Source organism: Rattus rattus, chromosome 2, assembly GCF_011064425.1.
Source record: "Rattus rattus isolate New Zealand chromosome 2, Rrattus_CSIRO_v1, whole genome shotgun sequence".
Taxonomy (NCBI): Eukaryota; Metazoa; Chordata; class Mammalia; order Rodentia; family Muridae; genus Rattus; species Rattus rattus.
In genome coordinates this window covers 82,851,520-82,866,627 of record NC_046155.1, presented here as the reverse complement: position 1 = coordinate 82,866,627, position 15,108 = coordinate 82,851,520, and the positions used below count along the sequence as shown (strand labels likewise).

Below are 15,108 nucleotides of genomic sequence, written 5' to 3'. Positions count from 1 at the left end.
GGCTGCATTCCTATGGCTGGAAGTTGATGACCAGAGAGAAACCTTTGAAAGCCTCCAGGGCAGGAGAGGCTTCTCACTTCTTCATTTACCTTTCTCTGCCCGTCCGTGTTTCTTAGTTCAGTAAGGTCTGTGTAGCAGGTGGCGGTGTCCTACTTCACGAAAGGGCAGCTAGACCTTTCCTCCTTGCTTATACAGTGCTCCTTTTTCCTTCCCTCCATCTCTTCCTTCCTCTCCCCTCCTTCCTCTTCCGAGTGACCTTCTCTCAGGAGTCAAACTGCCAACAGGTGATCCCCAGTGCATGCTGAAATTACTGTGACAGAGGAAGCTCTCCTGGCCTCCCTTTCCGTGCTTGAAAGTGAAAGGTAGCTTGCTATAAAACAGGGAGCAGAGTGGTTTGGAGGCTGGGGCCTGTCTCCCAACCGCAGCCAAGGCATTTGAGCAAAAAGAACATCTGCCTGAACAGTACCTCTCTTGGGGGTTGATCTTGGAGAAGTAACAGTGAGCATCTAGCCCTGAACACTTAGGTTTGTAATGGTACAAAGTCGGAGGTAGGCAGCAGGGCCTTGGTTATGAGGGTCTGTGTGTATTGACATGAGGCTGTTCTCTTACATAGCTGAGCAGAAACAGTAGTTCTACTCAATTACTGTGTGGGTCGTAAGCCATGGAGTAGCCTAATGTCAAAGTGAGGGCTTTGATGTTGGCATGATTGGGTCTGCCCTCAGCTCTGTGACCATGTCATGGGGCAGTGGATGTTGGCTGCCTTGCTCCTATGTTCTGAGAGCATGGTGCCTTTATCTGTGACAATTTCTGTTTTCTAGTTTGTATCTGGACTAAACCAGTACAGTGCTTTTCCTGTGTGAGTTGGGTGTCCTACATACATCCTTATGTTCAGTTGGGGTCTTGCTGGAAACCCAGGCTGGCCTGGAGCTCATGATCCTCCTGCCTCGGTCTCCCAAGTGCAGAAATTACAGCATGTGCCACTGTCTGCATAGTCTAAAGGGAAGGAATTTGAAGAGCTGCAGGGTGATGTGTGTGTCCTTAGCAACCGCATGTGGTCACCTCCTGGGTAAAAAAGGTGCCACAAACTCAACTGTGGAAACAGCCCCTCAGCCTTCCTCTGAGTGACTGAAACTCCTATGAGCAGGATTGATGCGTTGAAATGAGATCACTTTTTTTCTTATTTTAATAAAAGGCAAAATCAGATGATTAAAAAAAAGAAAAAAGCAAGGTGGGTGTCATAGGCGCCCTGGCTTTTATTTGAAACATCAGGAATCTCAGAGGAGACAGAGGCTGGGAATAGAACTTTTGGGGGTGGGGGTGGGGAGAACCACCTAGGAAATTATCATGCAGTAGAAGTGACTGAAAAATTAGGTCACCTAAATAATGATAAACTGTGTTCTCGGGGCACTTAGGGAAGGGACTTGCAGTATCTTGTTAAAAAAAGTTAATTATTTCCAATAGTAGATGAACTGATGTCAGTTTGGAAGGTGGAGTTGAAGGGACCATGTGACAGTGTTTGGTGCTAAGAGCTGTTGGATAGCTGGAAATGAGGCAAGAGGAGGCCAGAGCTGTGTGTCTTTAGCTGAGCCTCCAAATAGGGTGTTGTCAAGTCTGGTACACAGCTCAGGCAGGTGCGGTGGGACTGTAGCTGCAAGCACCCGATGTATACATTGCAAACAGGAATAGAAATTCTCAGCCAGATGTGCTGTGGCAGGACAGTTAAGCCAACGTTTGGGAAGTGAGGCAGGAGGATCATAAGTTTGAGGCTAGCCTGGGGTACATAGGAGGACCCTGTCTCAATGATAGTGATGATGACAGTGATGATGGTAATGACAGTGATGACAGAAATTTAAAGTGTAAGAAAAGGTGATTATCTGGAAGGCTTTTCCTATTATCGTTTGAAGGCAAGACTTTCCTTCCTTTCTATAGCTAAAATGAGATTGTAGTCAGTAAAAGATTGCCACTTCACTTCAGGCACACCATGCACAGAAAAGGCACATTATACACAACTCGCTGCAGGTGATGGGAAAAAAATCCCCTGAGGAACTGTGTTGCCGTGTATTTGGAGGAGGGAGTAAGGGGGGAAGGCCTGGGCCCAACTTCAGCTGTGATTCTTAAAGAGTCGCAGGGTCCCTCCTGAGTCTCATAGTGTAGCTTGTAGGACAGAAGGAAGTGCAGCCCAAGGGCTGGCCCTGGGAGGTGGACAGTGGGTCTGTTGTGCCTTGGGTTGATGACTCCATCCACCTCAGTTTTGGCATCTGCAAAATAGGCATACCTTTATCTAAGGATTATGGTTGGGACTATGATGTTAGTGGCTTTCATTGTTGTAGGTGGTCCTGGAAGGCCTTGTGGAAATAAATGGAGACCTGAACTTTACTGAAGAACAGGGGACTAGCAGGGAGGGGGCCATGCTAATTGGTAGACACGTGCATGGTAAGGGTCCCACAGTACTTGAGAAGAGGGGGCTGCAGTGTCAGGGTCAGGCTGGGTCCAGCTGCAGAGGTGATTAAAGCCACATCCTGAAAACAGGGAACCCTGGGGGATTTGGAAAGAAGATAGTCTGAAGAGAGCAGTGCTCTGAGGAGTGGCAGGTGGTAAGCTTGAGTTAGGGAGGGGAGGGCTGTTGATAGCTGTGACAGACAAGAAGGGGGATGGATAAGTGTGCTAGTCTAGTCAACATGCAGAATTGTGAGAGAAAGTAGCCACCTAAAATCCTGCCATCTGTAAATTGTCAGTGTTCTGTCTCAGGCCCATTCCTACCCTGTTGGGTTTATATTCTTCCCCACCACCCTGTGTTTGCATGAGATCTTCTTACGTGTGTCACTTTTCTGAAGCCTTTCCCTCCCTTGGCCTTGCAGCACACGTTCCCCTCATTACCCAGTGAACTCTCAGGGAGCTCCGTGACCATCAGTCATTTCTGGAGGTGCGTGGAAGGCTGTGTGACCTTGTGGAGTAGGCAGCTGAGTCACAGACAAAGGGAAGTCTTTGAGCCTGTCATATATCGATGGCTTTGTTGAGGCGCACCTCGCGCCATGTCTGGGGATCGCTCTGGTTCAATTATCCAAATTCTGTGTATGCTCTTACCATCTTGGCTTTACAATGGAGGTGGCCACAGCTTAGATATCACACAACTGAAAGGAGGCCAGCAGTGTGGTACCAACTCTGAAACCAACAGGTGTCTTTGAACTTGTCTCTTCTAGGAGTCTCCTGATAGACTGACCCAAGGAACTGTTTATTCTAGTCTGCTTTCTGGAAATTACTCCTTAAACATTGTAAAACATAGGACAGGCAGGGTGACATATAACTATAATCTCAGTTGTTGGAGGTTAAGGCAGGAGGGTTACCTCAAGTTTGAGGCCAGTCAGGGCTACATAGTGAATCTGAGGTTGAGGCTAGCCTACGCTACATAACAAGATCCTATCTTGAAAATGTTAAAAAATATAGGTCCGGCGAGATGGGCTCAGTGGGTATAGACACTGTGGTAAGACTATACAAGCCTGCCATCCTCCCTGCCTTCTCCCCTGTACCCCAGACATTGGTCAATGTGTTACCTTTACTCCTTCAGTCGTACTCCTTTGGTTGGTTTTGAATGAGTGTTTGTATGCTGTGGAGTATCACAGTTGTATAGAAGGTTCCTTTCCCAACCTTTCTGAGACTGCACTTAGTGTTAGTCATCAAGGGTAACTTTTCATGTAGCAGTGGGTCAGGAAACCATTGAGACAGCCTCTTAGCAACAGTCGGGATGCTTCTGGCTGTGAGGAACAGGTAGTCAACGGGCCTGACTGACAAATCATAGTTCCATATATCCTTCAACAGCAAGGCATTCTGGGCCAGGCAACCTCCGTCTGTCCTTCTGTTCTGCAGTTTCCTCCTAGGAGCGAGGTGTCTGCAGCCTCTCTAACCCTTACATCATGATTTGTTTTTTTTTCCTCTTGAAGTCCTTAGAATGCTTCCCAGCCTGTCTCAGTGGCTAGAAATGGATCACATGACCAAGTCTACAAGGAAAATCAGAGTGAGGCTGCCATAGCTTGGTGGAATATCTGTTAGATAACTCCCGCCCTCCAGCAGGGGAACACAGACTGGGAGACCTGAGCAACAGGTCTTTGCTGCCTTTGATGTTCTGGGGGCCTTGAAGGCCAAGCAAGGTCGAGATGCTGCAGCTGGTCTCTGGCGAGGCCTCCCTCCTCTGTGTGCAAATGGCTGCATCTTCCTGTGTCCTTTCCTATATGCACACACCTCCCTGCTCTCCCTACCTTCCTTCATAAGGATGCTAATCCTTTTGGATGGAGTCCGACCCTGATGACCTCAGTTAACCTTAGTCCTTCCCCAAAGAGCCACCACTTCCTGCTTAAGGTCTCATTGGAATTAGAGATGGGGCCACATGATTAGTCCACAACAGGATCTAGTTTGATGTGGGACACAGCCCAAAATTTAAAAAGGGATCCTAAAAATGCCCAGGCAGTTATTTTGACTTCAGGGTCAAACCTCATTTCTACTCCTTAGAGCAAGCCCTTGCCTTGTCTGGCATAGCCTGTGTGTGCAGGGTTTGCTGTTTTCCAGGCCTCCAGTTCAATGACAAAGCATGCAGAAGAGAGGAAAGTTTTCTAACACCCGAGGCTCAGTGAGTCTCCGGTCAAGCGCTCAGTGTCTAGAAGGCTAACATTAACCCTTCTGTCCTAGGCTTGACCTTCTCTGTATACAAAACTGTTCCCAGACCACTGCCCTAGAGGCCACTTCATGCATCGATTATTTTCAAAACAAAACATAAAACCCAGGACACTTTTGAAGACACGTCATTGTCTTAGATAGCTCCAAAGCCATTAGTACCCAGGAGTAAACCATTCCCTTTCAGCGGGAAGGACACTCTTGGAACTTAGGAAAGGACACGTGGCAAAGAATGTACTCTTTGATGCCGGCTCATTTGGGGTCGCTGCTGGCCCTGATTGCTGGCAGTGTGACCGTGACTAAAATCTGTTGTTGTGCCATGCCTCAGTTTCTCTTCTGTGAAATGGTGGGAGAGGTGAGAACACAACAGCAAGCTGTTGTTCTATGACTAGTGGGCACTGGGCTGTGGCCTGGTGTTTGTCGATTGCTCTTTGACTGAATTACTGAGCAGGCCACAGGCCCTTTGACAAACAGGTAGAAGTGTCATACAAACTTAGGAACTTTCCACCCTTGTCTTGCCCATTGTTCTGTAGTGACCGTATGGGTAGGATGATGCCACCTATGTCCTCTGTGAGTGTGGGCAGACACATCTCAGCCGAATCTGTCTCCACTTTGGTGGCTGGAGCGGCTGGTCCTGACCCTGGACGCACCTGATGCCCAGCCCCGGTTCTTTATCCATCCCTTTAATGCCTCGAAAATGAATTGAATCCGCCATGCTGATGCTTCCCTCTTAAACTTCTAGGCTTTGCTGATGGAGATGATGGAAAGGTGTAAGAAACTAGGGAACAAGTAAGTACTTTAAAGACTCCTAAGGCACGGGCTTGAAGTTGGAGTTAGTGGCTGCATATGCATGTGTGTGTGTGTGTGTGTGTACGTGTGTATGTCTGTACGAGTATGCATGCCTGTGTGTGTGTGTGTGCATGTGTATATGTGTATGCCTGCCTGCCTCTGTGTGTGTGTGTGGACATGTGTGGACATGTGTGCGTGTGTCTTAAGTGCACGCACAGACGCCAATGTTAGGTGTCTTTCCCTGTTGCTCTCCACCTTATTTTTTGGAGCTGGGTCTCTCATGAACGTGTAGCTCACTGATTCCATTAGCCTGACTGGCCATCAAGCCCCAGGTATCTCACTGCCTCTGCCTGCCCAGCAGTGGGGCTGCAGGTGTGCACCACCACACCCAGGTCTTTATAGAGGTGCTGGAAATTTGAACCCAGCTCCTCATATGTGCAGTAAGCACTTTGCCAATTGAGCTGTCTCCTCAGCCATCACTTGCTTCTTTCTGTTCATGCTTTTGACCTTCTGCCCCTAATGTGGGCGAGAGCTGGCAGGGAGACAGGTGAACCTGTGTGGAGGTTCAGAACAATGGAGTCGAATTGCCTGGTCTCAGTCTTCAGCTCCATTCCATCTTAGCTTTGTGATCTTGGGCCACTCACCTGACAGCCCTGTGCCTCAGTCTTCCCCTTCCACAAAATGGGGGTGATACTATTAGCCTTTTCCTTATGGGGCTGTGGTAAGTGGTAGGAACAGGATGTACTTGGTCCTCCTACCTCCTGGGTATACGAGATTCTCTTTTGCTACTCTTTTGGTGGCAGATACGTATGTATACATCCTTGAGTGGGTTTTGTTCTGCCTCAAGTACCAAAAATTCAAAGGTCTCTTTTCATTAGAAATTCCTTTTATAAAAGGTACATACATATTTGTAGCAACGGCCTAAGTTGTTATTGAATATTGAGTTTTGTTAGTACAGCAGCCTCTTGAAGGCTCACTTCTACTTAAGTGGGTCAGACTGTAGCTGACCTCCTGTCCGTCCATCTAGTTAATTCAAACATTGTCAAATTCCAACAATCAGTGGGTCTGTGGCAGCCTCAGAGGCTGCCCTTTGCAATGTCTGCTGCTTTGATTGTTTTTTCTTTCTAACCTTCCATTAAAAGCTGTCAGTCACCCTTCTTGGAAGTATACTTCCTAGCATTAAATGTGTCTTGCAAGCCAGGTCTGGTGACACTTATCTGTAATCCCAGAATTTGAGGTGTAGAAATGGGAAGTCTGTAGGTTCAATGCCAGCCTAGGCTACAGAGAAAGACTTGCTCTCACTGTACAAACAGAAGTAAATAAATAAATAAGAGACTTGCATCTGAGGAAGCTTTGAGTGATTGGTGTCTGTGTCTTGCAGTGCTTTGCTCCTGAACTCCGTGATGTCAGCTTTCAGGGCTGAGTTCATTGCCACCAGGTCTATGGACTTTATCGCCATGATTAAAGAGTGTGACGAGTCTGGCTTCCCCAAGGTAGGCTCTGGACTTACTGCCTAACAGGAGGAGAGACAGACAGTGCCTGTCTGATTGCCTCGGAGGGTAGAGACGGGGGTGGGGGCAGTGCGGGCCTAAAGAGACAGTGAAAGCTCGGTTTCCAAAGGACACGATGGAAGATGGCTGAGATTTGGGGTCATTCATGCTGTGTCAGTGCTGTGGGTAAATGCTGTGTGGGGGCTTGAGCGCAGAGCTGTGAATACTCACTGAGGAGTACTTAGGAAGGACTTCGGTCACATGTCTTTTAAATGCATTTGCTTTTGGACTATGAGGGCTACAGTCAGTTAAATACTTGTACAAGCTTGATTGAGGACCTGAATTTGATGCCTGTATAAAAGCCTGGAGTGATAGCGTGTGCCTGTCATCCCAGTGCTGGGCAGGTAGAGACAGACAGACCACTGGCCAGTCAGCCAACCTAATTGGTAATGTCCAAGTGCTAATGAGAGACCTTGTCACAAAAACCAAGGCTCTTCCAGAGGTCCTGAGTTCAATCTCCAGCAACCACATGGTGGGTCACGACCATCCATAATGGGATCTGATCCCCTCTTGTGTCCAGAGACAGCTACAGTCTACTCATATACATATACATGTACTCGTATACTCATAAAATAAATACGCAAATCTTAAGAAAAAAACCAAGGTAGGCAGCTCCTGAGGAACAGCACTCAAGTCTGATCCATGGCCTTTTCATACGCATGCGCATATGTGTGAACACACGTATTCTTGCTCCCCTGCCCCCAAAAATAGTGGAAACTTCCTCCAGATTAGACCTGCAGAGTGTACCACTCTGCTAAGCCGGCAGCTCACTTTGAGGTGTGCTGCGACGGAGCTCAGGCTCCCACCGATGCAGATGATCCTCTGCCTTGAGATGCTTTGGCAGCCGGAGCCAACCCTGAGTTTCTCAGAGTCCTTGAGTGGATCCATAAAATCTCCGAAAGAAGCCTTGAGAAGGTTTCCCTGGAGACAGACGGAATGTTGGAGCCCTTTCCTTTTCTTGTTAAGTCTCGTTATTTTGACTCAAATCTCTAGTAACATAACTGCTTGCTGCTTTCTTAGCATCTCCTTTTCCGTTCACTGGGCTTAAACTTGGCCTTGGCGGATCCTCCCGAGAATGACCGACTTCAGATTCTCAATGAAGCTTGGAAAGTCATCACTAAATTGAAGAGTCCTCAGGTGAGTGGGCATTTAGACTGTAGAGCCACTGTTTTTATAAAAGTTGTGTAATATACACTTAATTTTTAAAAATGCGTATGGGTGTTTTGCCTGTGTGTGTGTCTGTTCACCACATGTGTGCAGTGACTGTGGAGGCCAGAAGCAGCCATTGAGTCCCCTGGGACTGACGTTACGGATGGTTGTGAGCCACCACATGGGTGCTAGGAGAAACCTGGGCTCTCTGCAAAGAGCAACAGTTGTTCTTAACTGCCGAGCCATCTCTCTAGCTCCATACATTTTGTTTTTATTTTGTCTTTTTTTTTCGGAGCTGAGGACCGAACCCAGGGCCTTGTGCTTGCTAGGCAAGCGCTCTACCGCTGAGTTAAATCTCCAACCCCACATTTTGTTTTTAAAGAAACGAGCTTTAGCCCTCTGTGGTGATTCACATCTGTAATTGCAGTGTTCAGGAGTCTGAGGCAGGAGGATGAAGTGTTTAAGATTAGTCTATGCTACATAAGGGAAGACCCTGCCTCAAAAAACATGGGTTTAACGTGGATTCTAGGAATCAACCTAGGTTGTTAGTCATGGTGGCAAGTGCTCCTACCTGCTGAGAGCTGTGTCCCTGGCCCCTTTAAGGACTTTTCAGACTTTTTCATGAGAGAGATTTACAACCCTTCTGTAGATCAAATGCTTTATTTTTAAGGCCACAGGCAAACCTTGAACTCTCAGTCAGATCTTCCCTAGGGTTCTTTGCTGAGGAGCAAGGGCTCCTCACATCTTGGTCCCTTTGCTCCTTAAGCCAGGCAGAGCTGCCTAGATTTGCATCTTGGCCTAAGGAACAATGCGGAGATCAGAATCTGCAGTGAGCTCTGGGCTACTTGTTTCCTTTTATAGCTTGCTTTTCATGGTGACACATGTCAGTCAATTAAGTGGCATGCTGCTCTGACCAAGTGCGGGGCAGAAGGAACCTAAGGGAGGCAGTTTATTTTGGCTCCCGGTCGAGAGGAGACGACCGTGAGGACAGGGAGGTGAGGTGGCAGAGGAACTAGGTTCACGCAGTAGGGGCCTGTGCTGTGTGTAGCCTGTTACAGCTCGGTGGAGTCGGGAAGCAGAGAGACCAGGCTGGAGGCCAGGACCACCTCCTGCAGCTCTGCCTCCCGACTGTATGTTCCACACCCTCCCAGAGCAGCCCCAGCATGGGAGCCTGTGAGGGACATATTCCAACCGTAAGAGTCAGCCAGACAGCCCGTCTCTCTCCCAGAGCTCTGTTAAGAGGTGTTGTGCTCACCCTAAAGCTACTTTGCCTTTCTTTGTAGGACTACATTAATTGTGCTGAGGTTTGGGTGGAGTACACCTGCAGGCATTTCACGGTGAGTATGACTGTGGGGTGGTTTTCCAAAGGGTTCTGTGCTTTAATGGTTACCACAGCAACAGAGTCTGCCCACTTAGGAATGTTGCAGTGGTACTTGAACTTGGGGCCTTGCTGTGTTGTTTGGACAGGTCTCCAAGTCCTGGGCTCCAGGAGTAGCTGGAGGTATAGGCACAAACCACTCAGCCCAGCTCTTAGAAGTCACTGTCTGAGGAGTGTTAGCATGTGTTGTGAGCAAGTGTGTCTCACACTGGCATGACACTGCCACATTGGGCTGGACAGTGCTGTCAGACGAGGCTGAACAGCCACTGGGATGCTGAAGTGCATGTAGAAGGCAGCATTTCCCTCTTTTAGAATTTGTATTTAATATTGTTTAGCATTTTCAGACATTCAGAGCCTGCATATGCTTCCCACCCACAAGCAAATACCAATACTTCTCTTCCTGGGTGCAGACAGGACCGTAGTTTGGGGAGTTTTGGAATCATCAAAGAAGGACTTTAGAAGCAGGAAGAAGTGGGTTCTTCTGACCTTCTTGGCAGAGTTAACTTGTTTTAAAAACATTAAATATTTTGGTGTGTGTATGTGTGTACTCTGTATGCACATGTGGAGGTCTTTTTTTAAGGCTTACTTCGTGTGTGTGTGCGCGCGTGCGTGCGTGTGTGTGTGTGTGTGTGTGTGTGTGTGTGTGTGCGTGCGTGCGCGTGCGTGCGTGTGCATGTGGCTGTCTGTCTGTCCGTCTATGGGGGGTATTGCTGCATGCATGTATGTGAGTACCTGTGGAAGCAGAAGTGTCAGAGTTAGGTGCCTTCAACTACACTCACAGGCCTTTATGAACCTGTGGGTATTGGACTTCAAAGTCTGGGCCTCATGATAGATCAGGAGAGACTGCTGAGCCGTCTCTCCAGCCGTCCATCTCATTTATCGATATTATAGGTGTCTGGGAGGGCTATGTGTATATGAACACGTTTACTATCAGAAGCCAGAGGAAGAACCATCTTACTCTTAGCCTCACTTCCCTGAGGCAGAGTGAGTTCTCGGAATGTGAATGGTCCTCGCTGTTTTTTGAGCAGGTTGGTAGTCAGCAATCCTATCTCTAGTCACCCTGTTCCCAGCTATCTCCAGTCATGGAGTTACAGGTACGCAGAGCTGCTCCTAGCTTCTTATGTGGGTGCTGCGGACCCCAACTCAGACCCTTACGCTCGAGCACCAAGCCTTTTGCCAGTTAGTGCAGGGCTATGGCTTGGATGTTTGTGTCCACCCTGCCTCCTGGATTCACATGCCCAAACCTGTTCTCTGAGGCCAGTATTAAAACCTGGAGCCACAGGCAGCCACAGGCAGCTGCCTACGGCTCATGCTGTTGCTGGCATTCTGAGCGCAGGTCATACATCCCAACTCTCGTTAACTATCCCAAGGACGCCAGTGTAATTTAGAAAGATGTATCATGTCATGTGAATGGAGCCCTCTTGGGTAGGATTAGTAGCCTTAAAACAAAATCCCAAAGGAGTCCATTGGCCCCTTCCATTCTTAGAGGGCCCTGTAAGCAGGAGTTGTTAGTGAGAAGCAGGTTTTCTTCAGACTGAGTCCGTTGGTGCCCAAGTCTGAGACTCTGAGCATCTAGGGCCACATTAGGAAAGCTCTGTACCTTAAAGCTACCTCCATATGGCGTTCTGCTATAGCAGACAGAATGAGTTCCTGTAAACCTTCTTACACACACTGAAAATTCGGATCTCAGAAATTTTGCTGTCATGAAATACCGTCTGTCTCTGGGATGAATGTGAAACTGTTCTTCACTTGCTGGTTATGTAGCAGTAGGCTAGATTTGGGCTCTACATGGCTAAGTCCTGGCACAGATGACTAAAGTGAGCAGTTAGGGTAGATGGCTTGTAAGGGGTGAGTCTACACTCTTCCCACAATGTGGTTCACTTTCCAGGTGCTGAGGCAGGAACCTGGGCCAGGTAGGCAGAAAGTAGCCTAAATGACTTTTTATTTGTGGACCAGTGTTCAGTACTGACTAGTAATGTAGCCATCTTGGAGGGTAGGGGAGATGTGTACTAGACTGAGGCCATGGACTGGATTTTTTTCCTTGTATTTATTCTTTCAGAATATTTGAGATTATTTCCTGGAAGGTGTGCGACTTTTTATTTGTCTGTTTGTTTGGTTGGGTTTTGGTCCTGGGATGAACCCACGGCCTTGCATGTGCTGCCGAGCTGTCTACCCAGCCCGGTATCATGGGCCTGTCAGTGTTTCCTCCCAGGAAGATAGCCAGTGCTCTCAGCCTGACAATAGAGCTGGTTTATGTTCCCTGTACAGAAACGAGAAGTTAACACTGTTCTGGCTGATGTCATCAAGCACATGACTCCAGATCGAGCATTTGAGGACTCCTACCCCCAGGTAACAAGTTTGCACTTCCCACTTGTGCCTTGGTATCATGTACAAGTCCGAGGGACAGTTCAGGAGCAGGTCTCTCCCCACCTTGTTTCTGAGCAGCTCCAGGCTAGCTGCCTGTGGACTTTCCTCCTTCTCTGTTTTGTTTGTTGGTCATCTTTGTTCCTGGCTGATGGTACTGTATGTAGACCAGACTGTCCGGCCTGGAACTCACAGAGACCCCCTGTCTCCTGGGTGCTGGGATTGGAAGTGTCACCATGGCATTGGGCTTTTTAATATGGGTTCCAGGAATCAACCTTAGGTCGTTAGTCTTGGTGGCAAGTGCTCTTACCTGCTGAGCTATGTCCCTGGTTCTTTTAGGGCTTTTTAAGCTTTTTCATAAGAGAGATTTACAACCCACTCACTATCTCCCTTCCAGCAGTCACCTTAGTCTTTCCCTCAGCACTCCTGACCAGCTCTTTTCTTAAGAAGTGAGCTTGTACAATTCTAATTTTTTGCTTATAGATCTTGAGAGAAGATATGGCAACAGTTTCTAGTACAAACAAGGAGTTAGTCAGGAAATGTTCTGGGTAGCATCCAAAGGCCAAGAATTGCTTTTTATTTAGAAGCAGCATCTTCCTGGTTCTCCCAGGCCAAGCTGTTTTTGGCCAGGACTCTGTATACCTAGGATAAAGGCAGCAGCCAGGAAGCTCTGGGCATTCCTGAGGCTTGGTACAGATCTTTGGGTCAGTGACCCTTGACTCCACTGGTAAACTCCATCATCTTCCTCTCACTAATGTAATAAAGAAATACAGGACCATGGTGCGCTACAATAGGAGATGGCAGTCTGTGGCCCATACCCACTTGGAGCCCATCACTACTTTGTTTAAATAAAGTTTTTTTTTTTTTTTTTTTTTTTTTTTTTTTTTTGCCAGCCAAATAAATAAAGTTTTATTAACACATAAACACTCACCTATTCCCATGTTGGTTCTAGCCGCGTTCATGCTTCACTCACAGACTGAATAGTTGTGTGAGACTGTGGTCTGCTAGACTAGCAGCAGAGGCTGGGATGAGATCCAGGGGTGTCGTTCAGTTGGCAGAGTGCTTGTCCAGCATGTACAGAGCCCTGGAGTAGATACCCCAGAGCCACTAAGACAGGCATTGTGGCACATACCTATAACCTGAGCATGGTGGGTGGGCAGAGGTGAAAGGATTAGAAGATCCAAGATATCCTTGGCAACACACTGTGGCTCAAGCCACCCTGGGCTTCCTTTTATTTGGAAAGATAAGCAGAAAGCACATGGGTGGTCCTACTTAATCATCATGGGACACTGCACCCAGGAGAAGGGACTGAGCCCAAGACACATTCCCCGCTGAAGGATGAGGTAGAGAAGGCAACTGACCGAGTCAGGCCTAACCTGGTATGTTTCCGTCCTTGAGCAGTCTGGGCTAACTGTTGTGATTCTAGTGGGGCGTGCTGGAGGAGGGCTTCCTGTTTTGAACACACAGGTTTTATTAAGCAACTTGTGTTCTGTTTCACAGCTTCAGTCAATAATTAAGAAAGTCATCGCCCACTTCCACGATTTCTCAGTTCTTTTCTCAGTGGTGAGTAGCATCTCCTATGACCTTTTGAGACGAGTGTCTTCTGTTGCACTAATGTCTTCCTGTTACCCAGGCCAGGAATACTCAGTAGCCTTTGTAAAAGCAGGCCCTATCCATTTAATAAGCAATTATGTTCCAATGACTGAAGCACCATTAGGAAATACAGTACACACAGACTGGAAGAAAAATGCTGTTTCTCTTTAATTTCTTCCTCATCAGAGTGGTGTGCACCCCGCCTGCCGCAGGTTGAGCTCCTGTTATCCAGATGCTCAGGGCAAGAAGCATTTCATACTTGGTATTTTGTTCTTAGATTTGAGGGCTTTCACAGGACCCAAATCTAAGCATAGAATTCACTTGTGTTTCAAATACGCCCTTACAAAGCCAGAGTTCCATACAGTAGCCTAATAATTCTGTACAGGAGACTAATGATGCAGCTCAGGGGTGTGGCTGACATGTCCTGGGCCCACACTACCAAACTGTGCAGCAACAGCGACACAGAATGTCCTGAGAGAGAGCTTGAGGCATCGCGTTGACACTTTCCTGAAAATTACGGAATTAGGAACATCTATTTCAGATTTTGGATCAAGGCTGTTTAGTCTGTAATCATTAAAAACAACAACAACAACAGCAGCAGCAGCAGCAGCAGCAACAACAAAAGAATTCCAAGCTAGGTCTTCCAGGGACTCCTGAGTGTTCCTTCTGCTTATCTGACACCTCCCAACTCCCAAAAATGACCCACAAATTCTTTCTTTCTAGTTGTGTCAGTTACACATCAGATGCTTTCTCTACTCCTAGGAAAAGTTTCTACCATTTCTGGACATGTTCCAGAAAGAGAGTGTGCGGGTGGAGGTTTGCAAGTGCATAATGGAAGCCTTTATCAAGTGAGTACAAGACGGCACAACTGGCGGCCAGAGTCCTAGCACCACTCGAACTGTGTCAGTGGTTTATGCACTCTGAAGCCTAGTGCTGTAAGCACGCCTCATCCCTGAAACACCATAGGCAGAACACACTAAGGGCAGGTGCCCTGCCAGCCATGCCGGCCACAATGGCTCAGTCCTATAATCCCATTGCCAGGAGGCTGAGGCAGGCAGATGGTGGGTTCAAAGTTAGCAAGACCGTGTGTGTGTGTGTGTGTGTGTGTGTGTGTGTGTGTGTGTGTGTGTGAGAGAGAGAATTATATGTATAATACATGTTATATAAGTATATGCATGTACATATACTTATATATTATTATATTATATTTAAATATTTAAATTTAAATATATTATAGATACAAGCATATTATATATACATATTATATATTATATATAACATGTAATATATGTATTATATATAAAGATTATCTAAAGTAATTTAATAGGTACTAAAATAAAAATAAAAAAGAAGAAGACAAGCCGAGCAGCCTTGGGAATAGAGCAGTAAGCAGCATTCCTTTGAAGTCTGCTTTGGTTTCTGCCCTGACTTTTCTTCATGACAGACTGTGAGCTGTAAACTGAAGTGAACCCCTCCCCCACCATTTTTTTTTCTTATTGGGGGTTGAAAAAATGTGTTGGTAGTTAAGAGTCCTTGTTGCTCTTGTACTGGACCAGGATTCAGTTCACAGCATCCTCCTAAGCTCACAGCTACCTGTCACCCAGTTCCGGGGCCTGATGC

General features: G+C 47.2%; 1 protein-coding gene across 1 annotated transcript in view; it reads left to right on the top strand.

The window, feature by feature from the left end:
- The window catches only part of Vps35l (VPS35 endosomal protein sorting factor like), a 103,609-nt gene that overhangs the window by 39,903 nt on the left and 48,598 nt on the right, over nucleotides 1–15,108 (top strand). Inside the window, exons 15-21 of the mRNA XM_032892802.1 lie at nucleotides 5,408–5,454; nucleotides 6,836–6,947; nucleotides 8,025–8,141; nucleotides 9,437–9,490; nucleotides 11,800–11,880; nucleotides 13,396–13,458; nucleotides 14,251–14,336. Of these exons, the coding sequence (XP_032748693.1) occupies nucleotides 5,408–5,454; nucleotides 6,836–6,947; nucleotides 8,025–8,141; nucleotides 9,437–9,490; nucleotides 11,800–11,880; nucleotides 13,396–13,458; nucleotides 14,251–14,336 (560 nt within the window). The remainder of the gene's footprint in view (nucleotides 1–5,407; nucleotides 5,455–6,835; nucleotides 6,948–8,024; nucleotides 8,142–9,436; nucleotides 9,491–11,799; nucleotides 11,881–13,395; nucleotides 13,459–14,250; nucleotides 14,337–15,108) is intronic.